The sequence below is a fragment of the Oncorhynchus tshawytscha genome, linkage group LG03, assembly GCF_018296145.1.
Source record: "Oncorhynchus tshawytscha isolate Ot180627B linkage group LG03, Otsh_v2.0, whole genome shotgun sequence".
Classification (NCBI taxonomy): domain Eukaryota; kingdom Metazoa; phylum Chordata; class Actinopteri; order Salmoniformes; family Salmonidae; genus Oncorhynchus; species Oncorhynchus tshawytscha.
In genome coordinates this window covers 19231011-19258707 of record NC_056431.1, presented here as the reverse complement: position 1 = coordinate 19258707, position 27697 = coordinate 19231011, and the positions used below count along the sequence as shown (strand labels likewise).

Below are 27697 nucleotides of genomic sequence, written 5' to 3'. Positions count from 1 at the left end.
AAAAAAAACTGGTGTAAAGAAATACATGATTTCATAAAAATAACTGAATATGTGCTTGTAGAGAGATAACAGACATCATTCAATCAAAATGTGAATTTCTCCCAGTGAATAAGACACAGAAGACATTCCAGCAGTGCTAGAGTTAACCCCTAAATGACATCACTTCTCACTCCCACCTCCCTCTCTTCCCTCCTCTCCATCCCTCCTCCCTTTTCTTCCCCTCTGCCCTCCCCTGCATTAATTCCAGTATGAAAGGAGAGTATCTCACCAGCGGTCACACTAGAGGAGGCAAGCAGCCTCACAGCACATTCTGACCCTCACACACAGGCTTGGAGAGAGAGACCGAATCAGCACCTCACACACATTGACAGAAACTGCTCGCTCCAGAGCGAGGCCCTCTTTACTCAACCAGCATCACTATCTGTCCTCTCTCTCTGACATGGAGCTCCACAGCCTCCGACACCACCACAGCCACCGGACCGACAACAAGCTCCAGATGCTGAACCTCAACCAGCGCCTGGAGACCTACCTGGGCCGAGTGAGGCTGCTGGAGGAGGAGAACAAGCTACTATGCCAGGAGCTCCAGGCCCTGAGGGTCAGTGGCCAGGGGGGGCGGATGGGCCTGGAAGACAAGCTGAGCCTGGCCAGGCAGGAGGTGGAGGAAGCCTGGAGGGAGAAGGACCGGGTAGAGCTGGAGCTAGGGAGTCTGGGTGAGGAGCTCCAAGTCCTGGGGCTGCAGAGACAGTGGGAGGCGGACGCCCATGGGGAGGTGAAGAAGAAGCTGGCAGACAGCAGGAAGGAGATGGAGGAGGAGAAGAGGGCTCAGATCTGGTTAAGAGAGAAGGTGAGCCAGCTAGAGAAACAAATCCAGTTCCAGATACAAACCCACCAGGAAGATGTTGCTGGCTTCCAGGCTACACTAATCCAAGCCAGACCTGCCCTGCCATCCCCTCCACCCCAAACGGGCACCCAGCTTCCCAGCCTCCAGGAGCTGGGTGAGGAGTACTCCCAGATGGCTGTCAGGGCGTGGCATGAGGCGGCCATGGTGTTTCAGGGCCAGGTAGACAGCCTGGACGAGTCTCTAAACCAGGCCAGAACCCGGTTGGCCCAGGTGGGCCAGGAGAAAATTGAGAGCCAGCTGAAACTTCAGGCCCTGAAGAATGAGCTGCAATCAGCCCAGGATAGAAGGCAGTGTCTGGAGAGGAGTGTGGCCAAACAGAGAGACATGCAGAGGCAAGAGATACAAAACCTGCAGGTAAGAACAGTTAAAGTAGCCGACCTTGATCTTTGCTGTGGGCATATTTATAGGTATGGGTTTATTCATGTCAGTATCGCATAGGTAACTTTGTTATAACAGTGTAATTTGCCAATGCAATCATCTAACAGTATCAATTAGATCAACCACCTGAACCTGAACTGAGCCATAAAAGTGAGATTCCTAACCATACTATTAAATTACATATTGAGTGACGCTTGAATAATCATACATTCTTTAAAATGTCTTGAGTGTGTTGTTTGAATGTGACTGCTGTGGGGGATTTAGGACCTTCGAATGACTTCAGTCCAAAGACAATTGACAATGTGCTTGTTGTGTATTTTGGCAGTTAATCGAGACAGCTAAAGCTGCTTCCAGTTGAGCAAACCAAAGCAAAACAAAACGTTTGAAATGTCAGTCATAGCAGAACGTTTTTCAAATGGACATGGCCCAAAATAAAAACGGGGAAAAGATGGTAATTTTATGAAAACGCACAGAGGTGTTTTTGTCCAAATGAGTCTGATGATATCTATGATGAAGAAACACACCAACGCAGTATCGCTGAGAAGGCTTATATTGTGCTTCCTTTCATTTGAAATGCTAATGAAATGTTTGGACAGAAACAACATATTGGGCTCTGCATAGGCTGGGGCTCAGGGAATTTGTTCCAGGTCAGCATTTGTCTAGAAAGGTCAAAAATCCACACTGGGGCCCAACCATAAGATGCAGGGAACACAACATTGAACATTCTATGTTCTATGCTGGGCATAAGCTCTTGACATGGGGCCAGGAACTAGAATTCAGTGCCTTCAATACATGTGCTATTGTTCATGTGCTATTGTTGGATGACATCAATGCTATTTCTAATCAATTCTCTTCCCTTTTCCTGTTCCCCAGGCCCATCTGGAGGTGTTGGAGATGGAGAAGGGGGCGCTGGGAAATCAGATTGACACTCTTCTGACAGAAAGTAGGGGCCTGGTGCAGCTGAAGATGTCTCTAGGCATGGAGGTGGCCACATACAGGTACGGTACATGTCACAGTACCAATATCAGACGCTACAGTACCTCCCTCATCATACCTTTAGCACTAATCTATATACATTTTGGGCCAAATGCTAAAGGGTAACTAGTAAATCATGCATCAATGTCAATTGGAGCTTTGCTTGAAAACATTACTTACATACAAGGATCTCAAGTTGGACTTTAGTCTTAACTTGTTTTCCTTGTCTGCTTTTCTTCACAACCACTGATCTGAAAGACCATGGCAGGTGAAAGTGTTATGATGGCCATCCATCCAATTATTTTACTCATCAGCTGTAGAGGGAAAGGAAACGAGGGGAGGAAGCCATGAAAGACCATTGGTCCACAGCCAAAGGTGATCAGAGGTGGTGTCATTTTGTATGTAAGAGAGGCGTGGGAAGGTTCAAATAAAAGGGTCACCTCAAGTTGGTTTGAACATGCTCTGATGAAACAGATGAAAAAGAGACATGTCTGCAAAAAAGCCTGTCGATCAGAATATGAAAATTGAGGCAAATGTCCCACTCATCCCATCTTCACTAATATCTTCCCCTTCTTTTCCAAGAGTTATTTGCCAAACATGTTCTTTTTCTTTTATATACCTTTCCACCGATATGTGAGAAAGCCGTCATTATTAGCCCCATGTCCATGCTGATTTAGACGTCTAGTTTATCACATTCAAAGATGGCCTTTCAACTGGAAGTTCAGACTGAGCCCCATCACCCCTCCCCCTGTGAGAATGTGGAACAATATGTAGATGCCCAAGGCCTGTTGTCCAATAGGGCTCAGCCGTCTGGCCTAAAGTTCATCCCCTTGAAAAGGCCAGTCTCGGCTGTCTTGAGCAGGGTAACTTTATATGGGCCTCTAGAGTGGCGCCTTTCTCTTTCCCCTGGTCTCTTCCCCCTCCATAGTGACCCCAAGGTATCAGCAGGGAATGATCAACGTATGAGCTATGTGTAACAAACTTCTTCTTCGTCTGATGAGGAGTAGGAAGGATCGGACCAAAATGCAGCATTGTAAGTGTCCATGATAATTTATTATATCAGGACGTGACACTATGGGAGTCTAGAGTAACAGGAATAAGAGGCAGGGGGAGAAGCAGAGACAAGTCTCAAAGAGATTTGCTAAATGCGTCAAATTCATATTTTCTGCACCTACACAGTGCATCCCAACACGCAATAGAACACATTGAGCAACACTTGGAAGGGCATGCTGGGATCATATTGGGATATTCATGTGCACCAGTTTATAAGTATTTAAGATGATTGTTTCATTAGAGATGCTGGTTTAAATGTGTGTGTGAATGGGCATGGTCCACATCTGTGAATACAAATGGTATTCGTTCTGCTTGGGCTAATCAGAATGTCAGGGCGTGCATGCCTGTATTTTAGGCTGTGAGTATGTGAGCGGGGGAATTGATGGTAGTGGTGTGCACTGCAGATGGCTCGTCAATGACAACGTCGTCCCCACATTTCAATAACAACAATAACATGTTGGCAACAAAAGCCCTGCCACTTCACTCCTCTGACCCCACCCTACGACACTTATTTCAGAAAGCCCCCTAGTATGGCCAAACTAAAATGATCTTGCTTATTCGTCACATTAGTATTCAAGCTGCTTCTAACCAGGACATAAGATTTTCTAGATAGTGATGCAAAACATATTACATCACTTTCCCTTCATGAATCCTTCTCTCATTTGTCTATGTCTGTTATTTTCCTTCAGAGCTTTACTGGACAATGAAAGTCTGATGGGGGATTTCCCTTCAACAAATCAGCTAAGGAGTACCTACACATCTGGTAAATGATCACTTCATGCAGAAATCAACCAGCTATATCAGTGACTGTGTTGTAATACAACATGATATTGATAGGCGTCAAAGCCATCACCTCCATGACATGTATTCCTGTTACTGTATATTTTTACTCAAAACCAAGAGATAGGAGAGTCCTGACTCTGTATTGTACTGTATATAATCACATTAGACCAAAAAGACCGGGGGATGGTGTGGGTTGGTTAGGGGGCTGAGATAGATGCTTTGTGCTCTGTAACACAAGCTACCTAAGAGGGTCCCCAAAGGTCATTGAGCCATATGGCTTTGCTTTCCGGTAATTCAGACTGGAGGGGAAGGAAGTCATGATCAATATCTTTCCATTACTGTCTAACCTCAGGAGAACATGTCTCCTAATATTGCCTTTGGGATGGGATTTCGAGATCTGTCAACCTAAGATAAAACTGAAGACATTTTGGAATAGGCAGAGATTTGCATTCAAAAAGCAATCAAAGCATTGGTGAATGTTTCCTGGTAGTGTCAAGATTACTGTCAGTGTCATTTCAACTTTATTGATGTCTATCTATGATAGTCCCTGGCCTGTGGCCTACCCATTACCATTATGCATGGTCTACCTATTCAATAATCTTCCTATGTCATTCACAGATGGAGTCCCCAGCTCTCGAGGGGTTAAGCAAAGCTTCCAGACACAGCTGGCTACCAGTCACATGATCAGTCCCTTCTCTACCATCCATAGAGCAAGCCCACGATCCAATGTAACAATGATGTCCGCATCACCAATCTGGACTCAAAACCAGGTAACCCTGAACGAAACACCTGAGAGTTGTCGAAAGACAGAGGAAGAGCATGTTGACTTTGACTTAGGGTCCAACCGGCAGGTTATTTGGTCAACGCCTTACCCCAAAGTACCACAGGATGGAATTTCAGTCGACCACTTCAGACCCCAAGATGTCCATGAAGAAGTCAACTATGCTGAGCCTCTCTCACCTCCCACTGAAGAGGCAGGAGCTGATGTTGTATCTTGGCTTGGTTCTGACCATAAGGAACAATCCATGTGGGATTTAGAAAAGGAGGAAGAGGATCAGAACATAGTCAGAACCTGGGTTGCTAAAGACAAACCAGTTCTGGAACCTGCCATGAGTCACCAGGTTGAGATCAGCTTCAGTATGCCAACTGTGTTCAGCACTGATGCTCAAGAGCTCTACAGCCCTTCAGTGAGGGATGAGAGAGCAGGTTCAGTGACAGGGGCACATTCTGCTTTCTCGGCAAATGATGATAATGATGTACCTTTTGAAATGTCTTCTGAAAAGGAGGAACCTCTACTAGATCTGCCTTACGGTCCCATGATTGCATTGGAGGAAAGAGATCTCGAAACAGCAAGGAAAGACGCTGAATGGGTGGGGAAAGAAGGCTTGGAGTCTGAAACTAAATCAGTGCTAGAACCTGCATTTGAGACCTTCACAAGCAGTCAAGCTTTTGAGTACAACAAGCCAAAAGAGTTCAACCAAGAGGACAATATGTCATATGCATCTACTCAAGCCTCCCACGGTTCAGAAGAGGCATTTCACCATGTTAAAAGAGTGGAGGAAGATGTTATTAATCTCACAAAAGAGGATGATGAAAACTACATGTCTAACAAAGATGAGGAGCAATTGGAAGATGAATTGCGCCCCTATGGGTATGGTAAGGATGATTGTGAAAGATTGGCAGGGTTCAATAAGGAAAATTGTGTGACAGAAAGAATCGATAAGTTCAACCGAGAGGTGATTATCTCATATGAATCTGCTCAAGCTTCTCACTGGTCAGAAGAGGTATTTCATCATGTTGAAAGACTGGAGGAAGGTGATATAAATTTCACAAAAGGGGATGATGAAAATGATATGTATAATAAACGTGAGATGCAATATGCATTGCACCCCAATGGGGATGTAAATGATGAATGGGATAGAGTGGGAGGATACACTGAAGAGAATGGAATTAGAGAAAGAATGGATGAAGGAAAGGATCAAGAAGGAAAGGATCATATGAAAGAGGAAGAGATGTGGAATAACAGAGAAACCCAACCAAATCAGTCTGATCAAGAACATATACCTTCAAATGTAGAGAAACTGAATCAATTTGAGCAAGAGCATATACCTTTAGGCAGAGAGAAACGGAATCTATCCGACAATGACAAAGAGGATCATGATGAGGCAAACTACTGTCAAAATACTTCTGTTTCATGGAGGGCTGAGCTAGAAGGTGACAGCTACGCTCAGGACAACACACTGGCCGACACACACCCCCTGATCCGTTACAAGAGTGACGAGACGGATGCCAACACTCAGGCTTCACACATGGGAGAAAGTGACTCCAGTGATGGTGAACAGGACAGGGAGGTTTGCCAGACAGGATCAGGCACCTGGGGCGAAGGCAAGTCCAAACAGTTTGACACCATGGAGGATCTGTATGAAGAGTCAGAAGGGGATGTCATAGATCAGGAACGTAACATGGGCTCCACTCACCAAGACGACGTGGATGCTAGCCAAACAAAGGAGCATGCTACACAGGAGAACGATGAGGAGAATGCAGTAGATCAGTTGATTCAGGAGGCAGAAGAGGAACAATCCTATGAGGAACTTACAGAACCTGGAGAGTACTCCATGATGTGCTCTGATGAGGACAATAATGAAGAAAGAATTGATAGATTGGTGGAGCAAGAGTTAGAGAATTTATCTATATCCAGTTACAGTGAACACTTTAATGGGCAGATGATTGAGAGCGAGTCAGTACTGAGTCTTCAAATTGTGTCTCACACGGAACTTTCCCAGACACAAGACATATTATACAGTGAGGAGGTAGAGCAGATACACTCAGTAAGACTGAATCAATCTGAACAAGAGCATACGACCACAGGCGGAGAGAAACTGAATCAATCTGAACAAGAGCACACGACCTCAGGCGGCGAGGAACTGAATCAATCTGAGCAAGACCATATGACCTCAGGCGGCGAGAAACTGAATCAATCTGAGCAAGAGCATACGACCTCAGGCGGCGAGAAACTGAATCAATCTGAGCAAGAGCATATGACCTCAGGCGGAGAGAAACTGAATCAATCCGTGCAAGAATATATCAATTCAGGCAGAGAGAAACTGAATCAATCTGAACAAGAGTATATACCCTCAGACGGAGAGAAACTGAATCAATCCGAGCCAGAGTATATAACTTCAGGAGAAGAGAAAATGTATCAATCCGAGCAAGACTATATACCCTCAGACGAAGAGAAACTGAATCAATCCGAGCAAGAGAATATTCCTTTAAGCGGAGAGAAACTGAATGAATCTGAACAAGAGTATTTACCCTCAGATGGAGAGAAAATGAATCAATCCGAGCCAGAGTACATAACTTCAGGCAGAGAGAAACCGAATCTGTATGCGCAAGAACATATACCCTCAGACAGAGAGAAACTGAATCTCACTGAGCAAGATAATATACCTTTAGGCGGAGAGAAACTGAATCAATCTGAGCCAGAGTACATAACTTCAGGCAGAGAGAAACCGAATCTGTATGCGCAAGAACATATACCCTCAGGCAGAGAGAAACTGAATCAATCTGAGCACGAGCATATACCTTCAAAAGGAAAGAAACTGAATCAGTCTGAACAAGAGTATATACCCTCGGGCGGAGAGAAACTGAATCTATATGAGCAAGAACCCATAACATCAGACAGAGAGAAAATGAATCAATCCGAGCCAGAGTACATAACTTCAGGCAGAGAGAAACCAAATCTATATGCGCAAAAACATATACCCTCAGACAGAGAGAAACTGAATCTCACCGAGCAAGATAATATACCTTTAGGCGGAGAGAAACTAAATCAATCCGAGCCAGAGTATATAACTTCAGGCGGAGAGAAAATTAATCAATCCGTTCCAGAGTATATACCCCAAGGCAAAGAGAACATGAATCAATCTGAGCAAGAGAATATAACTTCTGGCGGAGAGAAACTGAATCTATATGCGCGAGAAAATATACCCTCAGACAGCGAGAAAATTAATCAATGCGAGCAAGAGAATATACCTTCAGACAGAGAGAAACTGAATCAATCTGAGCCAGAGTATATACCCTCAGGTGGAGAGGAACTGAATCAATCTGAGCCAGAGTATATACCATCAGGTGGAGAGGAACTGAATCAATCTGAGCCAGAGTATATACCATCAGGTGGAGAGGAACTGAATCAATCTGAGCCAGAGTATATACCATCAGGTGGAGAGGAACTGAATCAATCTGAGCCAGAGTATATACCATCAGGTGGAGAGGAACTGAATCAATCTGAGCCAGAGTATATACCATCAGGTGGAGAGGAACTGAATCAATCTGAGCCAGAGTATATACCATCAGGTGGAGAGGAACTGAATCAATCTGAGCCAGAGTATATACCATCAGGTGGAGAGGAACTGAATCAATCTGAGCCAGAGTATATACCATCAGGTGGAGAGGAACTGAATCAATCTGAGCCAGAGTATATACCCTCAGGTGGAGAGGAACTGAATCAATCTGAGCCAGAGTATATACCATCAGGTGGAGAGGAACTGAATCAATCTGAGCCAGAGTATATACCATCAGGTGGAGAGGAACTGAATCAATCTGAGCCAGAGTATATACCATCAGGTGGAGAGGAACTGAATCAATCTGAGCCAGAGTATATACCATCAGGTGGAGAGGAACTGAATCAATCTGAGCCAGAGTATATACCATCAGGTGGAGAGGAACTGAATCAATCTGAGCCAGAGTATATACCATCAGGTGGAGAGGAACTGAATCAATCTGAGCCAGAGTATATACCATCAGGTGGAGAGGAACTGAATCAATCTGAGCCAGAGTATATACCCTCAGGTGGAGAGGAACTGAATCAATCTGAGCCAGAGTATATACCATCAGGTGGAGAGGAACTGAATCAATCTGAGCCAGAGTATATACCATCAGGTGGAGAGGAACTGAATCAATCTGAGCCAGAGTATATACCCTCAGAGGTTATGTATTCAATGCACTCTAGGATTCCAATGACACCTGAACACACATCTCTTAGAGAAAGTTCAGCAGAAATATCCAAAGCAGAATATTTGGCTCAAGGTAAGGTCTTCAGTGAGGAACTGGGAACTGAAGCTGTACCAGACAAAATAGAAGGAGAGGATGACCAGAACCTTTCTATGCTGACTCATGAAGACTTTACTGAAAGCCATTCTACCCACAGCAGTTTAAACAGCAGGCCTGAGAGTCAAACCAACATGAACAACTCGGATATAGAAGAGTCCAACAGCACAGATGATGAGTCTCCAAATGCAAGCCAGTATTTGCAATGTGCCAACAAAGCAAATCTAACTGCAGATCAGGTAGACTTCTTAGATGTGGCGGTCTCTCACTATGAGGATTGCAGTGCTCTTATAGAACATTCTGCAGAGGAGGTCACTAGCTATCAGGCAAGTCATGAATGTCTTCAGACAGACAAATGGGAAGTCTTAGAAAGTCCAAACAAACACCTGGAATCTGGAGATCCTTTTGCAGGTCACAAGAGAGACTCGGAGAGATCATCCAAAACTGACAGCAAAGGCCGAGACCTCCACAGCTTCCTCAGCTCTGGTGTACACAGCAACTTCTGGGGTTCCAATCTGGAAACAGGAGCCTCCTATCAACCGGACGAGCCATATGACCATGTGACCAAGCTACCCAATCAGAACCTAGCCTTGGCTGATAACCTATCCTGGGTGGATTTGGAATCCACAGGCGGCCAATTGGAACATAAAGATGGACAGTGACACACCTAAAGCTTCCACCCTTGAAGAAGAGGACAAACAGATGCCCTCACAGGTGAAGCAGCTGGTGTGTAGAGATGTAGTAGAGGGTGTGAATGTTACTTCTGAAGGTTCTGGAGATGAGGGAGACTCCAGGTCATCTGGGGAAGAACAGGAACAATTTCAGCATGGTTTCTATAAGGAGTAAAGTAGAAGTAACAAGTGTTATTGAGAGTGTAATACTATTTACACTTTACAGGCTTTGAATATGAGCATTGATTCACATTGATCCTTACAGTGAAAAGTAAATGAAAGGATAATATGTCACAGAATGTCATGACAATTCAGTGCTCTCTGGAATCCTTGGGATGTTCCTACCCTAAACCCCAACCTTAACCCCTACCCTACCCTTACCTTAACCCTAAATAGAACCATAACCCTTACCTACACCATTTAAAATGTCAACTTCAATGGGGTAGGGACGTCCCAAGGATGCGAGATAGCATGGACCGTCAAATATTTATGCTGTTTTCAAAAACCAAAGTTGTGCCTTGGTGCACACCCTGCTGACACTAACCACCAGTGTACCTACTCCATTTCAAGACATTGAGGGCCATTTTTGTAAGTTTTACAAATGTATGTTTGAATAGCCATTTTTCTATTCTTTGGAGAACAAAAGTAACTTAGTTAAAAACCAAATAAAGATAAACATTTGAAAGTCAAAGCATTCTTGATTTGATTGCACTGATTGAAGGAAATCAATTAGAGAAAAAGTGAGAACCCAGGTATTTCAATGCACAAGACCTGGGAGCTTGTTTTTCTAGTGGCAACTTTAATCCTAACATCGTAAGCAAGTTTATTTGATAAGGACTCCAGTTGATATATACAGTACCCTCAGAAAGTACTCATTCCCCATGACTTACTCCAATGAGAAGTGTAATTTATGATTATAATTTGAATTACAACTCAAACACTACAAGCAGCAGTGCAGTGGTTTGAAATCCTAGAAGAACAGCTTGCCTTCATTTTAATAAATATAACTAACAGACAATGAAACAACATGGTGCCATATTAGCTATGCTTTGTTAACGATTACAGCAAAAAACACTTGTGTTGTTGTTTGGCTAGTGTTCTCTGTAGAAATGCACACAAAAAAATGTACATGGAAAAATAAAACTAATTGACAAATATGTTTATAATTGTATATTTGCTTAAGAACTTTTTATGACTTATTTCATGATGCAGTGTTGATATACTCTACATTGAAATATTTACATTTTATAAATAAAGCTTTTGTAAAATTAAGGGCGAAAAACAAAGAAATATAAACAAATAAACACACTGGTCCATTTAAAAAAAAAAAATTTAACAAGACAAGTCAGTTAAGAAACTGTCAGTTATTTTACAATGACGGTCTATTATCCAGTAATCTCTTCTGATAGAGGAAAGACTAGCGCACAACGGGTTCTGAGAATAAATATCCAGTGTCTTGACAAAGTTCTTTAAAGACAGAGGAAAGCGTACCCTTAGACCAAGCCAAGAAAACAGCTGGCTTCTCCCTCAGCATCTATCTGTTTCCTCTGTGTATTACATTAAAGTGAGTGAGACCCAGGGGCGGTGTGGGAGGGGAGACTTGGCACCATCCCAGCTTTACTGACCTCAAAGCAGGCTAGCTAACAAAGCCTCACCGGGCCCTCCATAACAAACAACCATCCCATGGGAAGACCGAGGGAGAAAATAGGCAACAAGGAACAATGGATGACCTCCCCTCCTCCTCTTCCCGCCTCACGGCCTTCTTTCCCCCTTTTTTTGTCATTCATTAGTCAGTCTTCAGAACAATGGTGTCTATTTTAGCTGCCGGTTGCCTGCTCACTGCCCAAATCTGTGCAATGACTGATTGAATAAAGGGGGAAACCACAGCCATTCACAAAGAGAAGGGCTGGGTGCTGGAATGGCATTACGGCAGCTGTCTGGCATGCCCTTAACGTGCTCTTAACGTCTATGGCTCCTACTCAGCCTTGTAACTAGCTATGACAATACAACTTTATATATTCCGTTTGGGGAATAAGAATAAACTAACTAGGTTATTTCGGCATAAGATGATCTACAGTATATGAAATAACAATACTTATTTAAAGAGATGTTGTGGATGGACAAGCTATTTCTATCCCAGGAACACATGCCCAGTGCTGTTAATAGAAGAATAGTTTCCCGACAAACAGCCAGGATGACCACATCTGATGCAAGACGCTGAAAGTGCTTGGTCACTATGTCCGGCTGCGACCAGAGGCTCCATTTCAGCTGGGCCTTTCTGGCTAACCTGGGGGGAGGGGCTCAGCTGCAGGGCTGGGGTGTGTGTGTGACTTTGACACAGGAGGGGTGTAAAACTATACCAGCTCTCTACAGGGAGTGTGTTTGTTCTCCTTCGACAACCATCTGTCATCCATTATCCCCTTTCTATTGATTTACTCCATGTGACGGAAGACCTGTAAAATCAGACAGAGGAATGGGTGGCTCCTTGACAGGCCTTCATTTTCTCTTTTGTTCTAAATTTACGACTGGCCCACCCCCTGTTAACAATGGGCTATAAGGAAGAGAAATATGTTATACGTGTTATGCTGTAAACAGAATATTAAAATATATTCAACCTGATGCATATACAGTATGTACTCGTTCTATTAGACTCAAATAATTGTATGAATACATCACTAAGGACAAGTGCCACTTACAGTACCAAGGACAGACAAATGACAAAGCACTTCAGACAGACGCTTCTGACAGGGTTTCAGCTGCTATCTCACAACCACATCAGCTGCTCCAAAGAATGTGTGAATCATTCCCACATAAAAGGTCCCCTTATGACGAGATAAGGTCACGTCTGGCAATCAGCAACAGGGTAACAGAAATAATCACACGCGCCCAGCCAATGACCTTGATTGTAATAGAGTATAAGTTGTTCTAAAATGTGCAGTCGTCTAATGGTAACGCTGATATGCAGGAAAGAGACAGTCAGGCTCCTAGCTCTAAAAGAAGGGTGTATTTATTATGGTTATGAATATGAGTTTGGCCTCACTGACAAGAATCTGAATAATGACAAATATGTTTTTATACTGAACAGAAATATAAACGCAACATGCAAACAATTTCAAAGATTTTACTGAGTCACAGTTCATATAAGGAAATCAGTCCATTTAAATACACATCTATGGATTTCACATGACTAGGAATACAGATATGCATCTGTTGGATCAGAAAACCAGTCAGTATCTGGTGTTTCTACCACTTGCCTCATGCAGCGCGACACATCTCCTTCGCATGGAGTTGATCAGGCTGTTGATTGTGGTCTGTGGAATGTTGTCCCACTCCTCTTCAATGGCTGTGCGAAGTTGCTGGATATTGGCAGAAACGGAAACACGCTGTCGTACACGTTGAGCCAGAGAATCCCAAACATGCAGTGGTGGGAAAAAGTACCCAACCGTCATACTTGAGTAAAAGTAAAGATACCTTAATAGAAAATGACTCAAGTAAAAGTGAAAGTCACCCAGTCAAATCCTACTTGAGTATACGTCTAAAAGTATTTGGTTTTAAATATACTTAAGTATCAAAAGTAAAAGTATAGATCATTTCACATTCTTTATATTAAGCAAACCAGACAGCACCGTTTAATTTTTCTTTTTCTTATGGCTAGCCAGGAGAACACACCAACATTCAGACATTTACAAATTACGCATATGTGTTTAGTGAGTCTGCCAGATAAGAGGCAGTAGGGTTGACCAAGGATGTTCTCTTGATAGGATAGATTTTTATTTCTCTGTCCTGCTAAGCATTCAAAATGTACTTTTTGGGTTTCAGCGAAAATGTATGGAGTAAAAAGTACATCATTGTTTTAGGAATGTAGTGAAGTAAAAGTAAAAGCTGTCAAGAATATAAATAGCAAAGTAAAGTACAGATACCACAAAAAACTACTTAAGTAAAAATACTTTAAAGTACTACTTAAGTACTATACACCAATGCAAATATGCTCAATGGGTGACATGTCTGGTGAGTATGCAGGCCATGGAAGAACTGGGACATTTTCAGCTTCAGCGATATGTGGTTGTGCTTTATCATGCTGAAACATGAGGCGATGGTGGTGGATGAATGACATGACAATGGGCCTCAGGATCTCGTCACGGTATCTCTGTGCATTCAAATTGCCATCGATAAAATGCAATTGTATTTGTTGTACGTAGCTTATGCCTGCCCATACCATAACTCCACCACCACGTGGCACTCTGTTCACAACGTTGACATCATCAAACCGCTCGCCTACACGATGCCAGACAGAGGAAACAGAGGAGACTGTGGTCTAACACGACGCTGGAAGTGGCTTATGGTAGAGAAATGGACATTCAATTATCTGGCAACAGCTCTGGTGGACATTCCTGCAGTCAGCATGCCAATTGCATGCTCCCTCAAAACTTGAGACATCTGTGGCATTGTGTTGTCTGACAAAACTGCACATTTTAGGGTGGCCTTTTATTGTCCACAGCACAAGTTGCAACTGTGCAATGATAATGCTGTTTAATCAGCTTCTTGATACCTGCCACACCTGTCTGGTAGATGGATTATCTTAGCGAAGGAGAAATGCTCACTAACAGGGATGTAAATACATTTGTGCACAAAATGAGAGAAATAAGCTTTTTGTGCGTATGCAACATTTCTGGGATCTTTTATTTCAACCCATGAAACATGAAACCAACATTTCACGTTACGTTTATATTTTTGTTCAGTGTACATATTCGGATGCATATTTTGTCCACACTGTGATGCAGGAGCCAGTGGATTATTTTATTTTGCCTCGAGACAGCCGGATGGTACCAGATGCCCACTCTAATCCAATCAAAGATGGCCCCCTGTGAATTCACTCCATCAGTTATATACAAGCAAATGTGGCCATGCATAATATTAGAGCCACACCCTGGCTCATCCCTGGCCACGTGATAGGCATTAGAGTTAGCAGTGTGGTTAAGGTTAGGTTTCAAATCAGATTGTATGACTTTGTGGCTGCGCCAGCTAGTGACCACTCTGCAGAGCTGCCTCCAGAATAAGATTCATGACAAAAAACGCTAACCTGCGAGATATACTTCCACAGACTGAGTGGTCTCGATTATAAATGATTACTAGTTGGCCATTGTCACTGGAGACAGAAGTATGTGTCTGTCTGAGACATGAGCTACACAGGACAGAACAGCTGCCACTTTGGTCAACTGTCTGGAGGAGGGGACAATAAACCCCCACCTCATCGCTCCAATCCTCTTGTCTCATTACTTCATCTCTCTCATTTAGAAAATTGGGACTAAACATGGTATTATTTATTAAGCATTTGTTTACTGTCCAATGATGATTAAGAAATTGAAATCTTGCACTTCTTTAAATAAGTAGAGATTATGTCAGTGGAAAGGTTATCATGCAATGAATACATGCCTCAATACAACATTTCTCCATGAGAACTACACCAAGTCTCTCCTTCCAAGATCATTCGACTTTCTCTTTTCCTCCCATGACAGTTATGATTTACAAAGAGTCATTTTATATTAACGTTTTTGTTTTATTAGTATTAACCTTTGTCGTTATGTCATTCAAATACCGTGGCATAGTCTCACATAACATGCAGTTTAAGTCAATTAAGTTGATCACTTTGCTTGCGAAAAATGTAATGCTTTAAATGTGATTTGATATAGTAAATGATTTCTAGAAACATTTCCATTTTTGAAAACTAAAGAAAAACTATATTTGGCTTAGGTTTATGGGCTGTAAAATAATTCAGTAGATCTGAACACTTGATAATGATGACCAAAGCATTACCAGCACATGTGGTGACATCTTATAGTAAGAATAGATCACTCCACTTCACATATCTCTGGCAATTAATGAGCAACTCTCGCAACAGTCCCATATTTTATGTCACTTACCAAACATAGCTGATACATCACGTTTCAGAATTTTTTTTTCTGAAAATAAGTTTGTATTGATAAATTATCAAACTGCTTTGATAGTTAACACAAATCCACATTCTAATGTAAATCATAATAATAACAAACCAAAACCTCTTTGTAGGTCAACTTGTCTATTTAATATATAAAATACGATAAAACATACGCAAAAAGGGAAGGGTAAGAAGGGACAAATGGATACTTTGGTACAATAACAAACACTTTTTTTGTAAAAGCAGTATAGAATTTGTAATAACATATCAGTGCATACTTTATTTATGAAAATATACACAAATTGTATATCATTCTCCAAAAACAACAAAAATGTTTATTTTTTTATATATTTTTTTACAACGGAAATCAGACTAGCCGAACACAATATATTAACTATAATTTATTAACTTTTTTCTTCAATTTCTGTATTATTTCTGTGTGATGTAAATTCTTATTGATATTACATTTCATATTTATTTCCTATAACATGATTCATTCTTTTTTTTGTGTTATGCCCATGCATTGACATCTTTGTGTCTGGTCGGAAATCAATTAAATGTGTCTTGTCCCCACTTTACTATGTGTAGACTAAGTTTTATACATTTGACTAAAAATTGCAGCATTGTATTAAACTTGTTTACCACCTTCCATGATCTCACATGTACTAATATTACTACAGCCGTTTTGTTTTATGTCATAAATCGTGCAATATTTGTACACCATTTGAAGAAAAAACAAAAGGAAAAATGAAAACAAAACAAAAATATAATATTTATATATAATAAAATAAAATTCAAATAAAACAAGATTCCTAACCTACACAAAACCGCAAAAAATAAAATTGTCTTTTCTATATCATCATTACAATTACCATCGATGGTCACAATAATGATAATATTAACAGTAATAATAGCAATTACCATAGAACAATTATAATAAAAACAGACAATAGAACTGTCACCAGCACAAATTAACACTGGAAAGTGAGATTCTCTAAACATCATTCATTATACATGGGAAATATGGGGGCGCAGGTTAACTATTGTCATGACGATTGTCTTTTCATTTGTGATTACAGTGACCCTTAGTGTTGTTCTGAGATAATGTCAGGGCTTTACGCAACACATCGATTGGCCAATGTCCAGAGTACTAACCAACCATCTCCCCATAGTCTGCTTCCACTAGTGACCATTTAGTCTAGTTATGAAACATCGCTTCATGGCGTGTGGCCCTATTCAAGACATAGCTACCATTTTTATGAAAAAACAAACAAAAAAACATCAGGGTCAATGTTTTGTTCAAAGCTTAGGACACAACAGTCTTACAGTCCAAGGGTGTGCGAACATGCCGGCAGTCGTGATAGCTCTCTCTCTGCCATCCGTCTCTAGACGATCGTCTAGACTCCTGAAGAGTCAGGCTGCACAATCCCTACAGCAACAACTACAACGATATAAAACAATAAAGAGCCAATGTGAGGTCATTTGAACAGAGTGCAGAGTATATGTGAGTATGGTGTTTGAGTGTGTGGAGCAATGAGCCGTTTTGGCAGAAAATTGATAGTGGTGGAGGTCAAATGAGAGTGAGATGGACTTGTCTTTTAAGTCACGGGTAGGGAGCGAGTGAAATGCTGTAATTAATTAATGTGGCCAGGGAGGTACTCTCGTCTAACATAAAGCACAAGGGATACTTGTCTGGCTAATGTGTGTGAATGTGTTTGTATGTGTGTGTTGGATGAGTTTGATGTGCCTGAGGACATGCAGACATGACTGTCCCATTCTGGAGGACACCTGGCTTTTAAAGAGAGGCGGCATTTTGGGGGCTTGGGGGGAGGAAGGGGTTAAAGTGCGCTCCATCAGAGTACTAACCACTGCTCACTCAAACAGTCCAATCCACTGCTACTTTCCATTCTGTCCCTCTAGCACCCTCACTTGGCTTTGCAAGGTAGTACACTAATGTACACACAAATAGAAAGACAGATCCACTGAGAATCAACACATTGGCTTTTAGGGATATCCTGCTGAACATATGTGCACATATATTTCTATATACAATCCCTGTCGTCTATCGTTTTCTCTGCATCGTATGCAGTTCATCCCTTACTCTCAAAATCTACTATCGCTGCTGTTATATATATATGTTTACCCACAAAAAAACAATAACCCTGCTATACAAAAGCCATACAGAAGGAAACAGAACAAATTGCTTATATACACAGTTCTTTGCTTTTTCTCCCAGTTTACATCTCTTATTCAGAGCCTTCTGAAACACTGGCATTGTTTAACAAAAATACTTTTCGTGTGTGAGTGCGGATGGATTTGAGCGTGGAAAAATCAAAAAAAGTCAAGAAGGTAGTAACAAAAAAACTTTACACAAAAAGAGCATTTGAAATAAATATCAAAAACAGGAACACACACGTAGAATCTGATGTTGATCTGTAGGTATCTGTAGCATGTGTCATAGAGCTAGTGCAGCCCATCCCTGATAAAACAGTATTTGACCTAGATAAGGTATCAATGTTTGAGATTAAACAGCTATTTGCATGGTTCTGATTAAATACCTGGCTAAAACTAAACAAAACAAGGATCGTCCACTTTAGAACAGTGAATCCTGTCTTATCAAATGGTGAATTTTGGGTTCTTAAATCTAAATTAGAAATGTTTATAGAAATGTAAAGATGGCTGATGGACAAGTCAGACAGAGAGAGTACGTAATATTCCAACAAAACCGTTTAAATCTCATTCACCAATCTCATACTCTTTACAAAAACACCAAAAGCTGGATATAACAGTACCACTGGGCAGATACAAAGAAGTGGATTCATTTTGGTTGTCATACTGTTTCTCAACAGAGCAGTGCAGCTGGACTAGAGACCTACTGTGGATAAATGACAGGAGGATACCAGATGTGTATTATGTGATGTAGAGGGTAAACAGAAAACCCAGCAAAGCCAATAGTCAGTCAATAGTCAGTCAGTTTTCTAGACGCTCTCTCTCCCTTCAAAACGAAAAGGAGACAGAGCCAGCTTGAACAAAAGAGAACTCATTCTAATCCTAATCTTGTCCAACACACTATGTTGACATGTAATCCCTGGTTCGGTTACTCTGCCCCTATAGAGGGTGCATGTGTGAGAATATGTGTGTGTGTGTGTGTGTGTAGTACAATATAGGGTAAAACAGTATGCAGCTTGTGCGTCAATGCATACAATTGTGAGAGAAAGTGTGTAAGAGCATGCGCAAATGGGCGTGTCCGGTGCACGTGTGTGTGTGTTTGTGTGTGGTGGAGGCATGTGTGGAGGTCAGCATTTACTGTACATACGGTAAATAGGTGTGGGGTGGGGGGGTGTGAGAGAGAGGGGGGCATCTCTCCCCTTCACTCCCTTGTTCTACACATCTATGTTACCCAAGTGTCCAGTCTCATTCTCTTCACATTGGCACCCTCCTGCTCCTGCTGCTCCTGCGTGGACGAGGGCCTCAGGAGCCCCATGGCCGAGGAGGCCCCTCCCTGGTGGTGGAAGTCCTGGGCCCGCCCCTGGGCCCCATCGTCCCGGTCCCCCTCGTAGGAGCTGCCGTTGCTGCTCAGGCTGCCGACGGGCGAGCGGCCCTGCAGGGTGGACGGCTCCAGGCGCAGGGCCCCTGGGTACTGGCCTGACATAGGGGCCCCTGTGATGGTCACTAGGCCTCCTCCTCCGCCACCTCCGGCTGTGGAGCACGGGGTGCTGCGGTCGCGGTTGGGCGACACGGGCTCCGACTTGATGCTGATGTTGGGGTTGGTGTTAATTGTCAGCATCGTGCCCTGAGGTAAGTGGCCTACCGGCCTGGAGGGACCAAGAAAAGAGAGAGAAATGGTGAGACGTGTGCTGACATCTGCTGGTCAGCCACGGTAACTGCAACACTCCTTACGAACACACATCAACATCACCATGAACATCACTTTTAACACAGGAGCCCAGACAGGGACCTGCTCAACAGCACACAGTGCAGTAAGCGCTGATGGAACATAGAGTCAACACCTCCACACACTAGGTGGAGGAGGGGGGATCCTAGAAAACAAATGTGTCAGCAAATTGAGTAGCGGAAAAACAAACCGAACCTTGGAGAGAAAGAATATAATTGTTTATGGGAGTGGTAGATAAGTGTCCCGTCTATGAACTGCGTAGTTCTTCATTTCTATGTGCAGTGCTCTGTGTTCCACCCTACTGTTCATACACACCCTGGGCTGACAGCTCATGTTTGGCTAATTGCTAACGACAGGTAATGTTTCACTGCTAATGTTTTAGGGAACAAAGTGTCATGACGTAGCTTTTACAAGAGACTACAGGTTGATGGACTGAGGTTAGACAAATGAACAGATACGCAAACAGACTGGATGAAAAGGCCACACGGAAGCGCACGGTCCACAAGCCATGCAGACTGACTCTGGATTCCGAAAGACCATGCCTTGTGCCATGTGTCCACAGTCACTTTAATCTTTTGCATTTAGTAACTCATGCAATTGTACCCAGACACCTCCAACTACACACCCCTCCAACAAGTCCCATCTGTAAATTCACACAGCCCTCAGCACCCTCCCCCTCTCTCCCACACCACCCCCCACAATTGGAAAAGCCAACAATCACTTCAATCAGGTCACCTTTAAAAGGTTCAACACAGCTGTTTTTATCTCAATATGAAATCATTTCTGGCTAACAATCAAGTACCTTCCTGTGATTTTGACTATTTGAATTGAAAACAAAGAAACAAAAATAGCTTCTTAGCAAAGAGACATTTCTCATGAGTGTAGAGGGGAAAACTGAAAACTAGCTGTTATTGGCAGAGAGGTTTGAAACTCTTTTATTGGTCTATTCACTAATTTACCGCCTGGTGATGACACCAGGCAGGCCAAAACTCCATCCCAAAAAAACAGGCTGCCATTTTTTCCCCAAAAGTATTTTCAAACAGCTCTTACACTAAAAGGGTATATCATCATTTTCACGGTATTATCCCAACCTCAGTGTGGAAATATTCAGTGAGCTCCAAAAGTATTGGGACTGTGACTCATTTTGTGTTGTTATGGCTCTGTACTCCAGCACTTTGGATTTGAAATGATACCATGAGGCTAACCTGTAAAGCTTTAATTTGAATATATTTTCATCCATTTCGGGTGAACAGTTGAGAAATTACAGCACTTTTTGTCCCCCCATTTTAGGGGACCAAAAGTACTGGGACAAATAAGAATAGAATATATTTCTAAACACTTCTACATTCATGTGAATGCTACCATGATTATGGATAGTCCTGAATCGTGAATAATGATGAGTGAGAAAGTTACAAATATCATATCCCCAAAACATGCTAACCTCTCACCATTAGAATAACAGGGGAGGTTAGCATTCTTGGGGGATATTGTAACTTTCTCAGTGATCATTATTCACCATTCATTCAGGATGAACCATAATCATGGTAGCATCCCTATTAATGTAGAAGTGATAAGAAACATATTCTATTCTTATTTACAATAAAAGTGACTCAAATGATTGGTCACAAAATAATGTGAAACACAACCAAAACAATGATGTAATCATTGCATGCTAGGAATATGGGACCAAATACTAAACTTTTTACTTCTTTAATACACATAAGTGAATTTGTCCCAATACCTTTGGTCCCCTTAAATGGGGGGACTATGTACAAAAAGGGCTGTCATTTCTAAATGGTTTACCAGATATGGATGAAAATGCCCTCAAATTAACACTGACAGTCTGCATTTTGTCACTGTATCATTTCAAATCCAAAGTGCTGGAGTAAAGAGCCAAAACAACAAACAAAAATAATCACTGTCCCAATACTTTTTCCCCCATTTTTTGACTGCACTGGGCCTTTAAGATAGTGTACTTATAGGGCACAATGACCCATTCATATTATTTTATATATTCACAATTGCACAATAAAAGATGCAAGAATGTGATTCTGTACCCTACAACACACACACATACTCTCGCTCATGTCCACACTCACTCCCTAAACCCTTGACTGTGTTACTCTGCCTCTATGTGCCACTTTATCAAGTGTAAGCCCGGCATTATGGACTTCTACAGGTAGATGGATTATAGTGCCACAAGGGTCCTGTTGCTATGGAGAACAAAACGAACAGAGTCAGCAGGCCGGTGACAGTGATGAAGGCTCGCTCTTCAGGCTAGCTCAGGGCGCTAACACAGCTAGCGTAGTCAGAAGCACATGGTTACAATACAGTAGAGTGCCGTTTCCCAAAACCTGGTCCAGAAGGACCATTGTGTGCCCAGTTTTCACATTAAACCAATCTCTCAATAAATTTGCTTAAACTGAGTTGATAGTGAGTTTCATGGATGACTATTACCAGCATCTCCATATGGAGTCTCTGTCAAATAATTATTGGATCTGGTTTTAAATGAAAACCAGCATGCATGGGGGTCCTCAAAGACCAGGTTTGGGAAACAGTGCCATGCTGTGTGGCTAGTTATACACTGAAGATAGAAGAGGCTGGTGGGAGGAGCTATGGGAAAATGGGCTCATTGTAATGTCTGGAATGGGATTAATGGAACGGTATCAAATACATCAAACATTTGGAAACCACATGTTAGACACAGTTCCATTTATTCCATTCCAGCCATTACAATAAGCCCATCCTCCTATAGCTCCTCCCACCAGCCTCCTCTGACTGAGGAGATATACAGTACCAGCAGAGACCCTCTTCCCTGCCAAATAGCAAGTTTGATTGAGAGGCCATGCTGTAAAAGGAGGGTAAAAAAGAAAGTTTGAGAAACTAACACAGGGAGGGTGATTCAGAAAACTGCTCTCCATTGATGTACATAACAGACAGCCCAACAACTTGGCTAAATAATTTTACATTCAAAATTTGTCAAACATTGGGTATTCATTTACTAAATAAAATGTAATTATAGACTTATCATTTTGAAATGTATTGACCAAGACATCAATCTAGTCCGTAAATACATTTTATTTTATCAATTTTATTATTTTTCCCTTTCCTGCAATGTAGTGTAATCAAGCTGGAGTGGATGTGTTGACACAATGATTCCCTATCCGGTTGTCTGTGCAAACAATCTATTCCTTGAGGATAAAGGAGTTTTCTCTGAACTAAATAGGATATTATGTGCACAGCACACAAATCAGCAGTGTGTACATAAACAACTATTAGTTTCTGTGTACATTGTAAAACATGCGTAAGGTAGAGACATAAAGGTAAGTCTTTCCCTGAATAAAACAGCTGAAGACAGGGAGAGGGAGAGAGAGACAGAGACAGACAGAGACACACAGAGAGAGAGAGAGAGAGAGAGAGAGAGAGAGAGAGAGAGTGGGAGAGATGGAGGGAGAGAGACAGAGGGAGAGAGATGGAGGGAAAGAGACTCAGAGGTAGAGAGAGAGAGAGACACACACAGAGGTAGACACAGAGAGAGTGAGACAGAGAGAGGGAGAGAGAGGGAGATATTGAAAGGAAGAGACAGACAGAGAGCGAGTTAATAGTGAGACGGATAGCAAGGTAATGGCAATAACTGCCACCTGTAAACTTACTGAGGTAGCGAGTTGTGTGTGTGCACCATTTCTCCAATGCAAAAGGACATGTCCTTAATGCAAGGACAGACTGACTGACAGACAGACATGTTCTCTAAACAGGAAGCATTTCTCCAAAACCCCTTAAAACTCCTCAACTCAGATCCTTTATCTCCTGAATGCATCAGCTGGGTTCTTCAAACATAGAGACCAACACATCCTGCAAGGCTGAAGGCAGCAATTGACGTGTGGAAAACGATTCAATAAACAAGTAAACAAGTCTACGCGGGAAGGCTAGCGGGACACCCTTGACACAGCATTAACATTTAGATTGGTGTGCTAGTCAACAGGTGCACGCTAGTTGCAGTGAGTCTTTACAGGAGACTCTGGAATGATTGGCCACTCAGTGCAAGAGAAGGAAGGGGAGAAAAAAACAGCAGAAATCATTTCTCCCTCGCTTCTCACGGCGAGTAACCAGGGCTGACAGGGAACGCGAGGCTCGCAGTGCAAAACCGTCAATCACCTTTGATTGGAAGTGTCTGCTCACTGCGGCTACCGTGCAAGGGAATAAATAACAGAAACAGTGCGACTGTACGTATAGCCTATGTAATCAAACGCTTGTGTGAGAGAACAAATCGTGGGAGGAACTTGCTCTTCAGGGCAAAATGAGAACGGTTTGTTCAAGTGCCTTACTTTGAAGCAGCAGTTTCACTGATCTATATGAAGTATGGATGGGTGAAATCTGACTATTGATCTTACTGTCAGGCCATCCAGGTGATATAGAGATAAATAGACCTGTGCTTCAAGACAAAAAAGGAGGACTACATTACTCATTCTTGGTGTGTGTTTGTGTGTGTGTGTGTGAGTCAATGCTGTCCTGTGAGACTGAAACAGACAGTGCGGGGCGGCTGCCATATTACTGCATATTTCTCTCTTTGGTTCCAACACTCAAAGCCTCAGAAACAAGATATACAAGGGTTTGGCAGGCCGGGATGTCCTTGTCCTATCGCACTCTAGCGACTCCTGTGATGGGCCGGGCGCATGCACGCTGACACGGTCGCCAGGTGTATGGTGTTTCCTGCAACACATTGGTGCGGCTGGCTTCCGGGTTAAGGGAGCAGTGTGTCAAGAAGCATTGTGATTGGCGGGTCGTGTTTCGGAGGACGCCCCATGGTTGTCAACCTTCGCCTCTCCCGAGTCCGTACGGGAGTTGCAGCGATGGGACAAGACTGTAACTACCAATTGGGTACCACGAAATTGGGGAGAAAAAGGGCTCAAAATTAAAAATGTAAATGTACAGTGTAAGTTACATGGAATCTAAACTGTTATACCTTCATTATGTTCATCAGAATTGAACCCGACCTGAGAGCCGCACAAACTTAATTTGATACGACAGACAGGAAAAGCATGACGATAACCACACATGTAGCGCTAGATGCTAATTCGTTCACCTCAGGTTAGCAGCGAAATTGGAGATGCAGTTAGCCATCTCCCCGTTCTGTTTCTCTGCGCCCCACATGCTGTGGACAAGAGGAGGAGAACAAACAGGCGGTTACATACAGCTACCCCGCGGCTAGCCTAGCCGCCACAATCACAGAAACCTGCATTTAGCTCTAACAATGCCAGTAACGAGACAAAGCTGACGGCTAATGAGGATCACTAGCTAGCATTAGCCTTCAGCAGGTGGTCAACGCACACCTAAACCTAAATTGCTCTTGGATCCACGTGGGGAGGTGTTAATGGAGAGGGAGTTATTTAGGTTAGCCTCTGACATACTCAAACTCAAAGTGGAGGTACATGCATACCAGAGAAGGCTGGTGGGAGGAGCTACAGGAGTACGGGTTCATTGTAATGTATAGAAGGGAATCAATGGAACGGAGTCAAACGTGGTTTCCATATGTTTGATATGTTGGATACCGTTCCATATATGCCATTCTAGCCATTACAATGAGCCTGTCCTCCTATAGCTCCTCTCACCAGCCTCCTCTGATGCATACTATACCATAGCTAGTGGATACCAGTGATGGTCAGAGGTGTTCACAGTTTGGGTCTTTATTGTAGCTAGCAACCATGCTAAGCTGCTCTCGAGGAAAAATCCTTAATTTCAAGTCAAATGCCATTGATGCACGGCTTCAGAGTCAGAATTGCTGATGAAATTGTGTGTATACAGTAAGTGCATGTGTGTTTAAGGACTATAGTACAGGTAGGTACAGAGGGATGGCATGGGAGAGTAGCTACTACTAGATTGGTCACATAGTTTTGGGAAAGGGTTTTGGGTTAATTCTCTGAATCTCACTGCCCTAAACGCCGATATCTGCATTTAGGGCAGTGGGGACCCAATTTTTTCAGCTAGAATTTCTGGGGACCTCATTTTTAACCCAAGAATTTCCCCCATCCCACCTCAAATCAAGCGACAATGTTAAAATCTAATGACACAACCTTCAATGAATTGCATTTTCATCTCTTATCAAAATGAAAAGAAACCAATAAATACATTTACTGAATAATAGTTTTTTTGTATATTGTTCCACACAATAATCTATACTCTTAATTTTTTTTATTATTATTTACATTATTTGGGGGGTGAACCCACTAAAGTTCCCACGTGAGCCTACAAGGGGTCGTGACCCCGACTTTGAATTCCACTGGTTTAGGGTGCAGCTAGCCACACTTATGTAGCTAGCTACACTCATACAATAGGGTGACCGGTGAAATGTACTTACACCAAGTTACTGAGTGACGCCAAGCTAATCTGTTGTTGTTGCTGCTGTTGTTGTTGTTGTTGCTGCTGAGACACTGCTGGTTGCTGTTGCCAGGTGGACATGTTGCTAGGCAGCAGCCCTGATGGCGTGAATGTCTGGAGCGCAGTGAGATCCGCACTTGTCAGCTGGTACTCTGAGATGGAGGGAAGGGGAGGGAGGGGGAGAGAGAGAGAGAGAGAGAGGGAGAGAAATACTCACACATTGATCAAAGTGAATATGCATAGGATTCACTTATAGTGTTAAATTGTGCTCCTTTCTGCCTTTGCCAATTAGGGCAATTACAGAGCAGACTGACAAAAAGAGAATAACTGAATAAATGAATCCAAAGTATTCACCCTTGTGTTTCTATCATCCACGGGTCCTAATACACTTGCTTTAAGACACACTACAGACATACAGTGTGTGCCCAATTGCTCGTGAGCAGAGTACCCTTGTCCTCTTTCACTCACCAGTGTTGTAGGTCGTCTGCATGGCGGAGAAGGGGGCTAGGAGACTGGGCGTCGCCACGGAAACCACTGGCGTGGACAGGTTCCCTTGAGAACCACCTAACCGCTGAGCATTCTGGGAAGACAGAGGACACAGGAAAAACGCTTGAACATCAGGAAGTAAAGAATTATTTTAAACCAAAAATGTTGTGCCCACGCAGTACCATGACATTTACTAACAGTATCAAATACAAACAAAGGTGGGAACATCCTGGCCTGTACGGTTCCTGACTTCTCTATGACACGAAAACACCAACATTCACGGCCACGTGAAAGAATAGTTGGTAGAGGTGTTAGGAAGTGTTCCACTCAATGGAGAGTCATGCGGATTGAATGAGAGACATGCATCGGGCAGAACAACCAGAGTGAGCGATAAAGTGATTGTGTTTGTGTTTGTGTGTGTGTTGGTGCGTGGTGATAAGTGTGTGAGTCTGGGCTCAGATGCTCCAGGGGTGGAGGTCATTGTGCCATTGGTGTCACCTTGTAACAGTTTGTCCTAGTCAATGGATACACACACTCCAGAGAATACTGTAGACTACACACAATGACCTCCTCCTGCCCAACCCGACATGGATTACACACACATGGAGTTGACCCATGCACGTGCCAAGATACATACAATGCATTCACAGAGAGAGCTTTTGCTCCATTTTAGATTTACCACACATAGTATGTATACATGGCTACACACTATTCTATAACATACAGTACCAGTCAAAAGTTAGGACACACCTACTCCAGGGTTTCTTTATTTTTTCTATTTTCTATACTGTAGAATAATAGTGAAGACATCAAAACTATGAAATAACACACATGTCAAAATATATTTTATATTTGAGATTCTTCAAAGTAGCCACCCTTTGCCTTGATGACAGCTTTGCACAATCTTGGCATTCTCTCAACCAGCTTCATGAGGTAGTCACCTGGAATGCATTTCAATTAACAAGGGTGCCTTGTTAAATGTTAATTTGTGGAATTTCTTACCTTCTTAATGCATTTGAGCCAATCAGTTGTGTTGAGACAAGGTAGGGGTGGTATACAGACGATAGCCCTAATTGGTAAAAGACCAAGTCCATATTATGGCAAGAACAGATCAAATGAGCAAAGAGAGAAGATAGTCC

General features: G+C 42.6%; 2 protein-coding genes across 10 annotated transcripts in view; one reads left to right on the top strand and one right to left on the bottom strand.

Moving 5' to 3' along the window:
* Positions 1-279: 279 nt before the first annotated feature.
* On the top strand, positions 280-11026 carry LOC112223640 (nestin). The gene is made up of 4 exons (XM_024386735.2): positions 280-1255; positions 2153-2277; positions 3997-4070; positions 4709-11026. The coding sequence occupies exons 1-4, from the start codon at positions 440-442 to the stop codon at positions 9856-9858; spliced, it is 6165 nt and encodes a 2054-aa protein (XP_024242503.2). The 5' UTR covers positions 280-439; the 3' UTR covers positions 9859-11026.
* Positions 11027-15926: 4900 nt separating this feature from the next.
* Positions 15927-27697, bottom strand: part of mef2d (myocyte enhancer factor 2d) — a 78667-nt gene continuing 66896 nt past the window's right edge. For 4 of the 9 annotated variants that reach the window (XM_024395219.2, XM_024395243.2, XM_024395250.2 and 1 more), the window contains 5 exons: positions 26541-26652; positions 26053-26224; positions 24781-24849; positions 22495-22545; positions 15927-19617 (listed from right to left, as the gene is read on the bottom strand). In XM_024395219.2, the coding sequence (XP_024250987.1) occupies positions 19194-19617; positions 22495-22545; positions 24781-24849; positions 26053-26224; positions 26541-26652 (828 nt within the window). In that variant the 3' untranslated portion in view covers positions 15927-19193. The remainder of the gene's footprint in view (positions 19618-22494; positions 22546-24780; positions 24850-26052; positions 26225-26540; positions 26653-27697) is intronic. The other 5 variants (XM_024395265.2, XM_024395280.2, XM_042311503.1 and 2 more) reach the window with 2 other exon arrangements.